The 14,758-nt window shown below is 45.7% G+C and overlaps 1 protein-coding gene across 1 annotated transcript in view; it reads left to right on the top strand.

Annotated features, from left to right (window-relative positions):
• Positions 1-14,758, top strand: part of FAM184B (family with sequence similarity 184 member B) — a 144,948-nt gene that overhangs the window by 52,764 nt on the left and 77,426 nt on the right. Inside the window, exon 2 of the mRNA XM_027598011.2 lies at positions 13,614-14,366. Coding sequence (XP_027453812.1) covers positions 13,614-14,366 — 753 coding nt within the window. The remainder of the gene's footprint in view (positions 1-13,613; positions 14,367-14,758) is intronic.

Here is a 14,758-nt window from a genome sequence, read left to right as displayed (position 1 = left end):
GGCCCACCCACGCTGGGGAGGGCAATCTGCTTTCCTCAGTCTGCAGATTCAGATGTTAACCTCACTCAGAAACACTCTCACAGACACACCTAGCATCATGTTTAACCAAATATCTGGGACTCCACGGCCTGATCAAGTTGACACATCAAATTAACCGGCACAGAGACTTTTATTCCCCATACTCCAAAGGCAAAATCTTGAGCTAAAGCTTCCGGCAGGGGACACAGAAACTGAAGTTCCCTGAAGTATGCACACATCTGCTTTCAGAGTCTGATGACTTAGCAAATGAATGTGGGAAATGCAGATCCCTGCATCCCCCACCCCACCCCACCCCACGACCCTTCTGGGGCAAGACCCCATGGGAATCTGCATGATCACCATGCACTGTGCAAAAAGGACTGTCGCAAGTTCTTAACATGGATGCTGGATCCTTGAGGGTCCCTGCCTGCCTGTCCAGCAGCCTGTCACACTCTCCTCCGCTTTCTGCTAATGCCCTTCCCTGGGAGGGCTCCCCTTGCCGGTCCTCTCCCAGTCCACTCTGTGTCACGCCTTCATGCTGCTTCCTGTTCCTGGCACTCCCTCTACCCGTGTTTTCCTCCCCTTTCTGACCTGACTGACAACCGCCCATCTCTTTAAACCCAACTCAAGTATCCTCTGCAGTCAGATGCCTTTCTGCTAGGATAAAGAGATATGTCATTCATTCAACAAATATTTGCAGAGTCCTCTGCACATGTCAGGCACTGTGCTGGGATCTAGTAGTGGACTTGACAGACAAAAATCGTATGCAGGGATTAAGGCCCTGACCTTTCCTGAGTGTTTGCTGGAAAGCTCGGGGAAGGTTTTGAGCAGTGGAGGGACATGATTTGGCTGACTTTCAGCAGACTGTAGGGGGAAAGTGGAAGCCAGGGTTGGGAGGCCACTGTCGTGGTCCAGGTGGGAGATGCTCGTGACTCAGGTTAAGAGGAGGATGTGGTGGTGAGAAGTGAACACATTTCGGATTAGCTTAGGGAGTGGGTGTGGGATGTGAGAGACATATTTGAACCAGGGAATGACTCAAAAAAATTTTTTAACTATTTTTTTCTTGTGGCAAAATATAAGTAACATAAAATTTATCATTTTTAAATGTACAGTTCAGTGGCATTTAAGTACATTCACATTGTGCAACCATCACCGCTAACTATCTCTAGAACTTTTTCATTTTCCTAAACTGAAATTCTATACCCTTTATTTTTATTTTTATTTTTTTTGATGTAGTATTCAATGATTCATTAGTTGTGTATAACACCCAGTGCTCGTGACAACACATGCCCTCCTTAATAGCCATCACCCTGCTACTCCATCCTCCCACCCCCCTTCCCTCTGTAACACTGTTTCCCAGAGTCCAGAGTCTCTCATGGTTTGTTTCCCTCTCTGTGTTCTTCCCATCCGATTTTCCCTCCCTTCCGCTGTGGTCCTCCGAGCTATTCCTTATGTTCCACATATGAGTGAAACCATATGATAATTGTCTTTATCTGCTTGACTTATTTTACTTAAAGTGCACAATCCCCTCCAGTTCCATCCATGTCCATGCAAATGGTGGGTGTTTATCCTTTCTGATGGCTGAGTAATACTCCATTGTATTTATGAACCACATCTTCTTTATCCTTTCATCTGTTGAAGGGCATCTTGGGTCCTTCCACAGTTTGGCTATTGTGGACAGTGTTGCTATGAGCATTGGGGTGCATATGCCACTTCTTTTCACTACATCTGTATCTTTGGGGTAAATACCCAGTAGTGCAATTGCTGGATCATAGGGTAGCTCTATTTTTAACATCTTGAGGAACCTCCATACTATTTTCCACAGTGGCTGCACCAGCTTGCATTCCCACCAACAGTGTAGGAGGGTTCTCCCTTTCCCACATCCTTGCCAACATTGTTGTTTCCTGTCTTGTTAATTTTTGCCATTCTAACTGGTGTAAGGTGGTATCTCATTGTGGTTTTGATTTGTATTTCCCTGATGGCTTGTGATGTTGAACATTTTTTCATGTGTCTCTTAGCCATTTGTATGTCTTCTTTGGAGAAGTGTCTGCTCATGTCCTCTGCCCATTTCTTGACTGGATTATTTGTTTTTTGGGGTGTTGAGTTTGATAAGTTCTTTATAAACCTTGGATACCAGCCCATTATCTGTAATGTCATTTACAAATATCTTTTCCCATTCTGTGGGTTGCCTCTTGAAACTCTATACCTTTAAACAATAACTCGCCATTCCTACACCTCCTCTCGGCCCCTGCAACCACCATGCTACTTTTTGTCTCTGTGAATTTGACTACTCTAATTTCCTCATATAAGGAATCATGCAATATTTGACCATTCATGACTGGTTTATTTCACTTAGCATAACGTCTTCAAGGTTCATCCAAGTTGTGGCATGTATCAGAATTTCTTTCTTTTTAAGTCTGAATAATATTTATTTGTATGTATATACTACATTTTGTTTATCTGTTCATCCACTGATGGCCCCTTGGGTGTCTACATATTTTCACTATTGTGACTAATGCTATAAACATGGGTACAAATACCTGTTCAAGTGCCTGCTTTCAATTCTTTCAGAATTGAAATTCCAAAAATATAATTGCTAGATCAACTGGTAATTCTGTCTTTAATTATTTGGGGAACAATCCTACTGTCTCCCATGGTGGCTGCATCATTTTATATTCCCACTAGCCACGCACAATGGTTCCAATTTCCCTACATCTCATCAACACTTGTGTTCTGGTTTTTTAAGAATAACCATCCTGATGGGTATGAGGTGGTATCTCATTGTAGTTTTGATTTGAATTTCCCTAATGATTAGTGATGTTGTGATGAATACCCTTCCATGCACTTGTTGGTCAACTCCAAAATTTCACCTAAGCAACTGGAAGAAGGGAGTTGGAGAATATTGCATGAAGGGAGATGGAGACTATTGTGAGAAGACAGGTTTTGAGGGGAAAATCCAGAATTAAATTTGAGATGTATGTTGGATATCCAAGTGGAGATATTGGTAAGCAACGGGCCACATGAGTCTAACATTCAGCTGAAGGGTCCGGCCTAGACGTACAAATTTGGCAATCGTTAGCAAATAAGCATGCATAAAGTCATGAGGTTGGATAAGATCCCCAGGGAATGTTTGTAGAGAAGAGAAACAGTCTGAGGCCTAAGCTCTGGGGAATCTACTTGAAGGATGAGATAGAAGGAGGAACTGGCCAGATGAGGAGTAGCCAGTGGTCAGGAGGAGGGTGATGTATTCTGGAAGCCAAGTGAAGACTGTTCTGAGCAGGAGGTGGAAGTGATTTCTTATGTCCAGAGCTGCTGAAAAGTTGAACAGTTAGAGACTAAGAATTGACTATTGTTTTAGCAACATGGAGATCATTAGCAAAATGGTGCTGAGTTGTTTTGGTAGGTTGGTCAGGTTGAAAGCCTGACTGGAGAGGGTTCAAGAGAGTAGAGGATATGGGGAATTAGTGACAAGAGGCATAAACAAAGCACTTGAGAAGTCTTTATAAAGGGCTGCAGAAAAATGGGGGACTGGGATTAAGAAGGATTTTTGTTAAAGATAAAAATCACAACACATTTTTATGTTGATAGGAGTGACCCATTAAGGATGGTGCCAGAAAGGGCGCCTGGGTGGCTCAGTTGGTTAAGCGACTGCCTTCGGCTCAGGTCATGATCCTGGAGTCCCGGGATCGAGTCCCACATCGGGCTCCCTGCTTGGCGGGGAGTCTGCTTCTCCCTCTGACCCTCTTCCCTCTCGTGCTCTCTGTCTCTCATTCTCTCTCTCTCAAATAATTAAATAAAATCTTAAAAAAAAAAAAAGGATGGTGCCAGAAGGAAGGGCAAGAGTGACCCTTGCTTCCGGTGCTTTTCCCTGCGCCCCTGCAGACTGCTAACAAAGCACCTCAGATACTCCTAAATTTACTAGTTGGCTCACTTGTCTCTCTCTCTCTTTGTGTATTCCGGCAATAACGCTGTGTTATAAACAACCCTAAAATCTCCGTGGCCTACCACGATGGTGATTTATTTCATGCTCGGACTGGCTGCTCTTCAGCGGCTCTCTGCTGGGCTTGGCTGAGCCAGGAGAGCGTCAGGTTTTGAACTGGGGTCCGGACTGTTCCAAGCCTGTCTCATTCTGGGAACTGTGGCTACCCTGCATCTACTCCTCTAGTGGTAGACGGTAGAAGCACAAGAGGGGAAGCCGAAACACAAACACATTTCAAGCCTCTGTTTGCAACAAGTCCACTTAAATTCCATTCGCCAAAGCAAGTTATAAGCCAAGCCCAATAGGGAAGAAAAAGTAAATGAGGTCCACAGACTGGGGCCAGGACTAGGAAGGGGAAGGAAGGCGGGAAAAAAGTGGACAAATAATACAATCTACCATATCTGATCTAAGCTCCTAAACAGAATGATTTTATTTCTTCTGTTTTTCCAGTGCTCAGCAGCATGCCTGGTAAATTCTGCAAATGTACGAAATCCCCCGCCCCCAAAAAAAAACTTGAAAGGAGACTATTACCAGCTTTTTTCTAACCACGTAGTTATGGTTCTATTTCTTTTAATTTGGGATCCAGAAGGATTTGTGTTTAAATCCCAGCACCCTCACTTTTTAGCTCAACGACTTTTGGCCACAATATCAATAATAGTAAAAATAATAACAAATAACATTTCTCAAGTGTTGACTATGTGCTAGGAACGCTGCTAGGATTTTTGGTTCATTATGTCATTTTAATGTCCAAGCGAATCTACGAGGGAGACATTGCTTTCTCGTGACTGAGTGTCAGAGAGGTTCAATCACATACTTGAGGTCACACAGCTAGAAAGAGGTAGAGCTATGGTAAGAACCCAGCCCAGTAGGCCCAGTAAAGCCTTCTTGGGAGCACCATGCTATGTCACCCCTGCATGTGGAGTTAGGCCACCCAGTGTCAGTTTCCTCATCTACAAAATAGGGCTAAGCATGAGAATGTTCACTTTGTAGAATTGTTAGAAGATTAATTGAAAAGTCCTATATCAATTACCTGACCCAGTGAAGCTGACACTCTGGGCATTCAATGAATATTCTTTCCTTTCTTTCTTCTTTATTTCATTTCTGACTCCTGCCGCCAGACTTGATGGAAAACATTCCTCAAGATCTCATGCACATAATACATCAATTATAACTTTGTTAAATCTATAGTTCTCAACCTCTGAGACCTCTAAGACCCTCACAGGCCCTCTGCTGAAACCATTAGCAGTGGATTTCTGAAACCCCCAGGAAGACGCTCCGACTGGCTCAGTATTTCTCTTGGCTGCTGAATTATTCATGTCCCTTGATGGATTCTAAAGCTGGCCTTGCTACTGAGGAGGTGGATTTATAAGGGAGGTTCGAGCCAGTCCTTTGATGTTTCAGTTGAGTAGGTGGTGAGTGAAAAAAGCAAGGCACCAGGCCCAGGGGAAGGGTGGGTCTGTGCCAGTTCTGCTCAATAATTGTAGACGGAGAGGGCGGGAGGAGTAGATTGTCCAGAAAAGGGGGGGGGGGAGATGTTTCTTTCTGAGAGCAGAGCATGGAAAGAGAGGAGGAAGAAACATTTAATGAGTACCTACTATGTGCCAGACACCTCAGCGATGTAATCCTATCGGATCCTAAAAAAAAAAACAAACAACCAGGTCTATTTTACAGGCAAGAAAATGAGGCTCCGAGAAGAACTTGACCAATTTTAAAAAGGTAAGAGTCAGAAAGTATATATATATATATATATATATATCAAACTGAATCAGGTTTGTCTGAGAGTGACAGAAAACCCAAATGCAGTCCAGTTGGAATCAGTCCAGGGTTGGCATGGCCTTACTGGGCATCAGAGATCTCGGCTCCTCTTATCTCTGTTCTGCCAGCCTTAGCCCCTGGTGTCCACTGTGTGGTCCAAGAGGACTGCTCAGCCATAGAGGGGACTCTTCCTGGAAGAAAAGAATGACAGGTCTACTTCTATCCAGCGGGGCGGAACTTGGTCACATGGCTGCTCAGAGCTGGAAGGGAAGCTGAGCAATGTGGCCAACTGCCCATGGAAAAATTAGGGCTTCTATTTTGAAGCATGAAGGAGAGAACCAGATACTGGGCCCACCAGCAGTCTCTGCTGCGAGGAAGGTAAGTCTCGGTCCCTCTCACTCCGGAGGACCCAGCCAGCTCCATTGCTCCTACCATATTGCCTTCCTTAAAAGAAATGCCATTGCCACCAAGACCTCCGCCCCGCTTAAAGTGCCCTCTGGACAACCATGATAGGAACAGCTGGGTCTCATCAGGTGCTCACTGATGTGGGAAACAAAGGTAAAAGAAAAATGAAATGTCCTTACTACCCACAGCAGCCCACTGACAAGTCCCTGAGACAGGCAGAGTGACATTCCTCTAGGAACTCGGCTGCCTCGATGTTAATACTTTGCTAAGGACAAAAGGCAATCTCAGCCCGACCCCCGAGATCCTGTAAGGCTACTTTAACACATAAAAATTCCTTTGGAAACTTCCTTTATCTCTACTCCCCAAGATACGTGTTGGCAATCATCCCCCAAGCATATGGCCCACCGATAGCCATCTGACGGGTCTCATGACTAGGGTTTTACTAGGCAGTAATAAATGACCTTTTCCTAACAATTGCTAGCCCCCTCAAGGTCCTGGAAACCTTGCTTCCAAAATTCTTTAGATACTTTTGCTATCACTAACCTCTTCCCAACTTGGAAGTATATAACAGGCCACTCCTCATGACCCCAGAGCAGCTCCTTCTGCCCATGGGTCTTGTCCCTCTGCTTTCATAAAACTACCTTTGTGCACCAAAGATGTCTCAAGAATTCTTTCTTGGCTATCGGCCCCAAACTCCCAACATCTTTCCTACATCACTTACCGCGAACCAGGCACCATGCAACATGCCTTACAGCAATATCTCATTTAATCTTTCAGTCACCTATAAAGCAGGAACTGTATTCTCCCCCTTGTACAAATGGGGAAACTGAGACCCAGCAAGACAGCACATGCAAGGTCAGACAGCTAGCAAATATATCTGGATCCATACATCGAATGACAAACAGGATCTGCACTCAGACAGTGGGGACTCCAAGCCCAGTCTTTTCATTGTTATCTTTGTCAGCTTCCTGTCTGTTCCCACTTCAGGGCCTCTCTACCCATCTGCCTTCCCGAATCCTATTCTTTCAGTCTCTCACCACCCGTTACAAAGTCTTCCTTTTATTTACTAGTAAACACTCCGAGAATCCGAATCAGGCCAGGCATTGTACTAGGTGCTCGGGACTACGTAATTTAGAAAGGGCCCTGCAGATGGTCGCTGAGGTCCCTTACTCTGATAAAACTCACATGTGACTTCAACATCTAGCACCTAAGTGTCCATGATGGGACAGGAAAGGACTTTAACAATCAATGGTGCAGAGTGCACTGGGAGAAAGATGAATGGGATAAATTTCTATTGTTTGTAGGGAGCTAAAGGACACTTTATACAGGAGGAGAAATTCCTTCTACTTTTTTACAGCGGTTCCAAATAAAACATTTACGTTGTATCTTTTCCTTTCTTTTAAATTCTTCTCATCTGCCTTTCTCTAGTGCCCCCGCCCACTTGCTTTGATCCTGTTTGCCCATCTACCGGCTCTATCCCTCTTCCCCTCACCAGTAGCTTTGGGGAAGAATGGAACCCATCCATCACCTCCCTTTCCCTGCCTTCCATTCTCTCCTTAATTACAGCAGTCTGTTTTGGCCCCAACACTGCGCTAAATCCTACCAAATGTTCTGGCTTTTTCCCAGCTCATGATTAATAATCCAAGACTTTTTTTCTCTGGATGGCAGGTACATTAATTATGCAGTTATTGGGTTTCTGGTGTTTCTGTGCGTTGTCTCATGGGACTCTCAGGATAGCCCTAGGAGGTTGGTGCTGTTGTTAATGTCATTTTGCTGTTAGGAAACTGAGCTCTGGAGAGGTTGAATTACCTGCCCAAGGTCCGCAGCTAGGAGGCAGCAAAGCTGGAACTCCAACCCAGGTTGGCTAGCCCTGGAGCCCAATAACTATTCCTCCTCCAAAAAGCAAGAGACAACACTATCATAAAGGAGAGTAGGAATGGGCCAAGAACTAGAGATGTGGCGTATGAAATGTGGTAGAGAATTGAAATAGCCCCTCTGGGGAAAAGGAGTAGGGAATGAATATGAGACATATTGATTAAAGTATCAGGGTGGAGAACACAAATGAAACTGGGCATCTTTTTTTCATTCTAACAAGGTCTTCTTTAATGTTCCAGATGGCCTCAAATCCATACTGATAAACTTTTTTTCTTTTTTGAATTTTAACTTTTTAGCTGAATTCCAGTTAGTTAACCTAACAGTGTTATATTAGTTTCAGGTGTCCAATGTAGTGATTCAGAGGCTGGGAATCTTAAGGACAAGTTGGTAGTATTTGACAAGAGTTGAGGTGTTTGGGTTGATCTGCTCTTTTGAGTACCAAGGATGTGAGGCTAAAGATGAGATGGGCAGAGGGTTTGAGGATGTCAGTAAGAAGGTAGTTGAGATGATTTGCCATGGGGTCCAGGGTAAAAAGGGCAAGGGAGGGGGCGTGGAGTTAAGATTAAAACAGACTATTGGACCAGGAGAAGAAAGAGAGGTCAAGCTCAGAGAGCAAACTTGCAACAGTGAGGAAGGGGAAAGGGTAGAAACAGAAGAGGATGTCTTGAGAGTAGGCGGGATGTCCCCATGGAGTCGCCCCAGAGCTCACAACCGTGAACATTCATACACGTCTCCATGTTGCACGGGAAGACAAGTGTGGTGCTTTTCAATGTTCTCAAAATTCTTTAAATTAGCTTTATGACACAAAATGGCATCTCTTTCTCCTTCCACAGGGAGAGGAGACTTCTTCCATCTCTTCACTAGAATTCTGTATTAGCTATGAAGACTTGAGTGTTTTGTTTTTTTTTTTTTTTTTCTTTTAAAGCCAAGCTCTGGAATTTCATTCATAAGCAAAGAGCAGATCTCAAGTTTACTGGCAGGAATGGAAAAAGAAAAAAAATGTTCACTTCATAACAGTGAAATAAAAAACATATCAGTACTCACCATGGAGAAACAACTCAATGTCTATCAGTAAGGAGCAGAAAAATAAATTATAGCACATCCATACAATGGCATATGAAGCAGCCAAAAATAAAAATGAGACATGTCTTTATGTACAGAATTATATAACCTCCAAGATCTATTGTTAAGTAAAAAAAAAACATGGTCTAGATGAATGTGTATGTGTATTAAAAGAGGGTAAGAAATATAATATGATATGAAATATAATATATCTTAATATATTTCCTTGTTTGTGCACACACTATCCTTGGAGTAACCTTCTGGGCAAGGATGTTAGGGGAAAGGGAGGTGAGTCTGGCACTTGTTGAAAGCTTAGAGCCCTGTAACCGGATCTCAGCCAAGCAGAACAATTGGAGCAGACCCTTGATGGGGATTATTTGGGGACTTTTAATTGCGAGACACCATGAGTAAATATGCATATGCCAAAGTGCCCTCAGACATTGTGTGCCCACCCACAGTGTGATACCTTCTCAGCTACCTCTGATCTTCTGTTAATTCAAGGGTGTCCATGTGGGGAGAGCTTTCACAAGACAGAGAAGACTCACGTGAGAAATTTCTGGAGACATTTGGGTTCTTTCTTCATTGAGTGCTTGTGTGGCATCATGATATCCAGGATCGTCAGCCAAGTTTTCTGTTCTACAGGTATAGGTGAATGTCGGAACTCCATTCTCCCAGATCACCACCAGCACCAGTAGGTGATTTTATCCTTCGTGGAATCACCTATGCCAAATTTCATGGTATAACCTTTTCAAGGATGTTTTGTTCTTCACCATGAAAACCTCATTTATGTTCAGATTTACTCATGGCAACTCTACTGAAGAGAATATTTATCAGTTGGGTGTTGGGTGTACGGAAAAGAGTTAGCAAAGCAGGTCCAAGACAGCTTATGCTTAGAGTGGTCATCTTGCAAAGTAGCCCTCAGTTGGCATCTGGACACTTGGATCTCCAGAGGCTTCCCACCACCCAAACTGTTAAGAGTGACTCACTATGCCTAAACTGTTTATGCAAACGATGTGATTTATGCTGAGCACCTGCTTTCCTCCTGGGGGTCTGCAATTTTGGTATTGCCAATAGAAGTTGCCTACCTGACTAGACTAGCCCCCAGTAAAAACCTTGCTAAACCTTTTTTTTTAAGATTTTATTTATTTATTTGAGAGAAAGAATGAGAGAGAGAGAGAGAGAGAGCATGAGAGGGGGTTGGGTCAGAGGGAGAAGCAGACTCCCTGCCGAGCAGGGAGCCCGATGTGGGACTCAATCCGGGGACTCCAGGATCATGACCTGAGCCGAAGGCAGTTGCTTAACCAACTGAGCCACCCAGGCACCCAAACCTTGCTAAGCCTTTAAAGAGCTCATTTGGTAAACAATATTTGACAAATGTTGTTACATCTCCTTGATGAGGAAATTAAGCAAGTCCTGTGTGATTGTACTGGGAAAGGACTTCACTGGGGGAGGACCCTTGGAAGCTTGAGCCTACTTTTCTCCAGACCTCTCCCTGTTCATCTTTTCCCTTTGTCAAGTTTACTTTGTATCCTTTCACTATAATCATAGGATTATGACTATGTGCTGAATCCCGTGAGTTTTCCTAGGGCAATGGTAGCTGTTGGAACAAATAAATGCCAAAACTTCGGAAGTCCAACACAATAGTTTATTTCTTGTTTATTTAAAGATCAGTGGTGGTGCTCCTGGTGGGTAGATGGCCTTCTAGTCAGTCATCAAGGACCCAGGTACCTTCCATCTTGTGTTCTACCTTCTTCTAAAGCCTCTGGGTCCTGTCCATGAAGTTTGCAGATGGGAAAAAGAGACTGTGGAAAATACATGCCCCTTCTTAACCCTCCTCATCACCTCAATCCCAACGTTGGCCCCAAGATGACATCACTACCTCTACCATTGGCAATTACTAGGCAACATGGTTCCATGCAGATAAAAGGGGGCTACAAAATGTGGTCTCTTGGCTGTTCTCCTACAGCAACTCTGTGGAAAGAAAGCATAAATCCTTGATGACCTGCGACAGGATCATAATAGATCTACTTATTATGAACCTATGGTGTGCTCAATTTCCTCCCTAGTGCTGTGAGACAGCACACAGAAGTCATATTGTTCTTGTCCATATGCAAGTTGACATGTAAAAGGGAACAGGTCACCCCAAGGTTGAGTAGGCAAGGCTAACTTTTCCTGGGAAATCTTCTTTCCTATTAAACCCCCTCCTCTGTGTTTCTGTAGTAACTGGTGCTGATCCCTGTCATAGCACTTATCACAAGGTATTGGAACTTTACGGATTCTTGTCTGACTCTCCCATTAAATTATAACATTTTTGAGGTCACAACTTTTAGTTGTCTTATTGACCAGCACGTTCTGTGCCCTGCACAGAGCCAGGCACTTCTGAGAAGTGCAGTAAATGCATAAAGGAATAAATCGTTGAATGGGACAGTGAGACGCAGTGTAGTACCATGCTGTGTGCTTTAGAGTTAGTCAAAATTTCTTATCTCTTGTGACCTTGCAAAAGTTATAGACTTCTCTGAACCTCAAATTTTCATTCTTAAAATGGGGAGAAAAATACCAACTTTGCAACATTGCTCTGAGGATTTCCTGAGATTCTGAATGCGTATACAACACCTAGCCTTGTGCTAGGCACATAGTAAACTCTGGAAAAATAGTTGTGCAGTCTCGAGGCAAACTGCTATTAAATGTATCACAGGTGTCAGCCCTAGTGGTGCAATTTGGCCTCCTTCCACACACACACACACACACACACACACACACACACACACACACACACATACACACACACACACACACACCTCACAAAGGTTAAGGATCTGTAACTGTGAAACTGTGCGGTGGGGACTTTTCAGAAGCATGTTTTTTATCTTCAGTGCCCCAGGGAGCTGATGGGGAGTGTTTGGCCCCTGACTCTCACTCATCTCCACCAGCCCAGCTCCTCTTCAGTTATTTTCAGTGAGTTCAACATCCCCTGTAGGGCCCACCAAGCCCCTTGATTTCTCAGTCTCTTGACCCCTTCGCGTCCAGTGACCTTACCCTCTACTCCACCTTCACCACACCCTTGACCTTGTCACCACCAAAAACCTACCTCTGCCCCCTCCTTCCTGCTTGCCAGCTCCTGAAAACACCTCCGCCGCCTTGTCCTTCTCTCCTTCTGCCACACTTACCACGTAAAACCCCAGCCCGAGATGACCCACCCCTATCAGCACACTGTCCGTAAACAGCCTTCCCTCCATCCTCACTGACAGCACAGAAGTTGAGCTCCCTCAGTCTCCTGTTCTAAGTTCTTTACGCCTCTGCCCAGCTTCTCCTTCCCTCCTGCACCTGTGGAGGGACGCGTGCAGATACACTCTGGACTCTCGTCAAGCAAACAGCAGTAACAATAAAGCTATCCTGATTCCATACCCCCTTCATCTCTAGCTCAGGCTTCCTCCTCTGAGCTCCAGAAATTTCTCTGTTTGCTTTGATGCCCCAGGAGGCAATCAAGTTTAATTTGTCCAAAACAGAATTCTTGATTTTCTTCCCCATGCCTGACCTACCTATAGTTTCTCCCTTTCAGTAAACATCTACCTGTTGCTCAGGCGGGTCCCTGGGCCCCACCACACTCCCACCTTCCCGCATTCTCTGTGGTAACAAAGTGTCCCTATCTTGTTCCTGAAGTTATGGAGAAACAGTCTTACACCATGGATACATTTCCAGGTTGTTGAGTGTTGTTATCACAAAGGAGTGTTGTATTTTATCAGATGCTTTTCCTGGTTCTGTTGATATAACCGTGTGCATTTTGTCTTTTATTCTGTTCATATGGTATATTCCATGAACTGATTTTTAGATGTTAAATCAACTTTATATTCCTGGGATAAATCCCACCTGGTCATGGTATATAATCCTTTTTACACGTTGCTGAATTCTATTTTCTGATGTTTTGTTGGGTTTTTTTGAGGGGGATGTTTATTTTTGTGTCCCAAAGTGGTCTTTTTTCCCCACACATTAGAGTTTTGGGGGCGCCTAAGTGGCTCAGATGGTTAAGCATCTGCCTTCAGCTCAGGTCATGATCCCAGGGTCCTGGAATCGAGCCCCGCATTGGGCTCCCTGCTCAGCGGGGAGTCTGCTTCTCCCTCTCCCTCTGCCTCTCCCCCTGCTCGTGCTCTCTCTTCGTATCTCTCTGTCTCAAATGAATAAACAAAACCTTAAAAAAAAAAATTGGAGCTTTAAGCCCTTTGCTGGATTCCCACGGCCCTCCAGAGGTCCGCTAGGGATCTCCGCCACAGATTCCCTCGGTGACCTTTATGTGTCCTCACTTGGCTTCCACCACACCCCTGTCCCAATTCCCTGCTTCCTTGTGGGCTTGTCCTGGGGACAGTTTCCAATAAATCACTTCCACACCCATCCTCTCCTCAGGTGTTTGTGGTGGGGGTCCGCCTCTGTCACTGTCACGGAGGAGGAGCATCTCCGGTCACGTGGCCCCTCACAGCCGCTCGCACTCCTCACGCTCACTGGGCTCTGTGGATTTCTCCTGCAGGTCATTTACGCCCTCAACACCCGCCAGGACGAAGCGGAGGCCAGCATGGAGGCGCTGCGCGAGGCCCACCAGGAGGAACTCCAGAATGCCATGGCAGAGACCCAGGCCAGGCTCCTGCAGGAACAGGGCCCCTTAGAGGAGGAGGCCCTGCTCCAGCGCATCCAGGCCCTGGAAAGCGCGCTGGAGCTGCAGACGAGGCTGACGCAGGAGGCCCTGGCGCAGTCGGCCACCTGCAGGCTGGAGACCAAAGAGAGGGAGCTGCGGGTGGAGGCCGAGCACGCAGAGCGGGTCCTCAGCCTCTCCAAGGAGATGCTGGAGCTCAAGGCTGACTATGAGAAAAGACTCCGGCACCTGACGAGCCACGAGGCTCCCCAGCGGGGCCGGCTTTCCCAGGAGGGCCCAGACCGTCAGGGAGAGCCAGGCCACGGCCAGGAGATGCGGGAGGTCCTGCTGGAGGTGGAGCGGCTGCGGGTGGAAAACCAGCAGCTGAGCAAGGACTACGCCCGCAAGGCCGAGGAGCTGCAGGCCACGTATGAGCGGGACACCGAGGCCATCCGGCAGGCCATGCAGCAGTCTGTGAGCGAGGCCCTGTGGCAGTGGCAGGAGAAGGAGACGGACCTCCGCAAGAACTTCCAGGTCCAGGAGTCGGCCCTGCAGGCCCAGGTCAGGAAGCTGGAAGGGGATCTGGAGCACAGAGGCCGCAAGATAAGTGACATGAAGAAGTATGCCCAGAAGCTGAAGGAGCGGACGCAGGTAAAGCGTAGTGTCTTGATAGCTTTCCAAGGGGATCATAAACACCATCCCTAATTTTAATGCCTACTATGTGTTGGGCACTGTGCAAGGCACTTGACTTCTACCCATGTGACTCCTCTTATTTCCCTTGAGTTCAACTGCATTCTGTCAGCAAATGGAATTCCTACTGTATGCCAGACCTGGGGCTATGGGTAGGAGACACATGGCCAGCTGGACTGGGTCCCGGACCTCAGAGAGCTTAGACACCTACAGTTTACAGAGAAGATAATTTCTGTCTAGAAATGGAGAGGCTCAAAGACTAACCTCGCTAGGCACACAGCTAGTAAGTTTCTTACCTCAGGCCAGTCTCATTCTAAAGCCCTGCTCATTCCCTAGCAACCTGCCTGTACTGA

Source organism: Zalophus californianus, chromosome 2 (assembly GCF_009762305.2).
Source record: "Zalophus californianus isolate mZalCal1 chromosome 2, mZalCal1.pri.v2, whole genome shotgun sequence".
In the NCBI taxonomy this organism is placed as follows: Eukaryota; Metazoa; Chordata; class Mammalia; order Carnivora; family Otariidae; genus Zalophus; species Zalophus californianus.
Note: the sequence above shows the minus strand (reverse complement) of the source record. Positions and strands in the feature narration are given on the sequence as shown.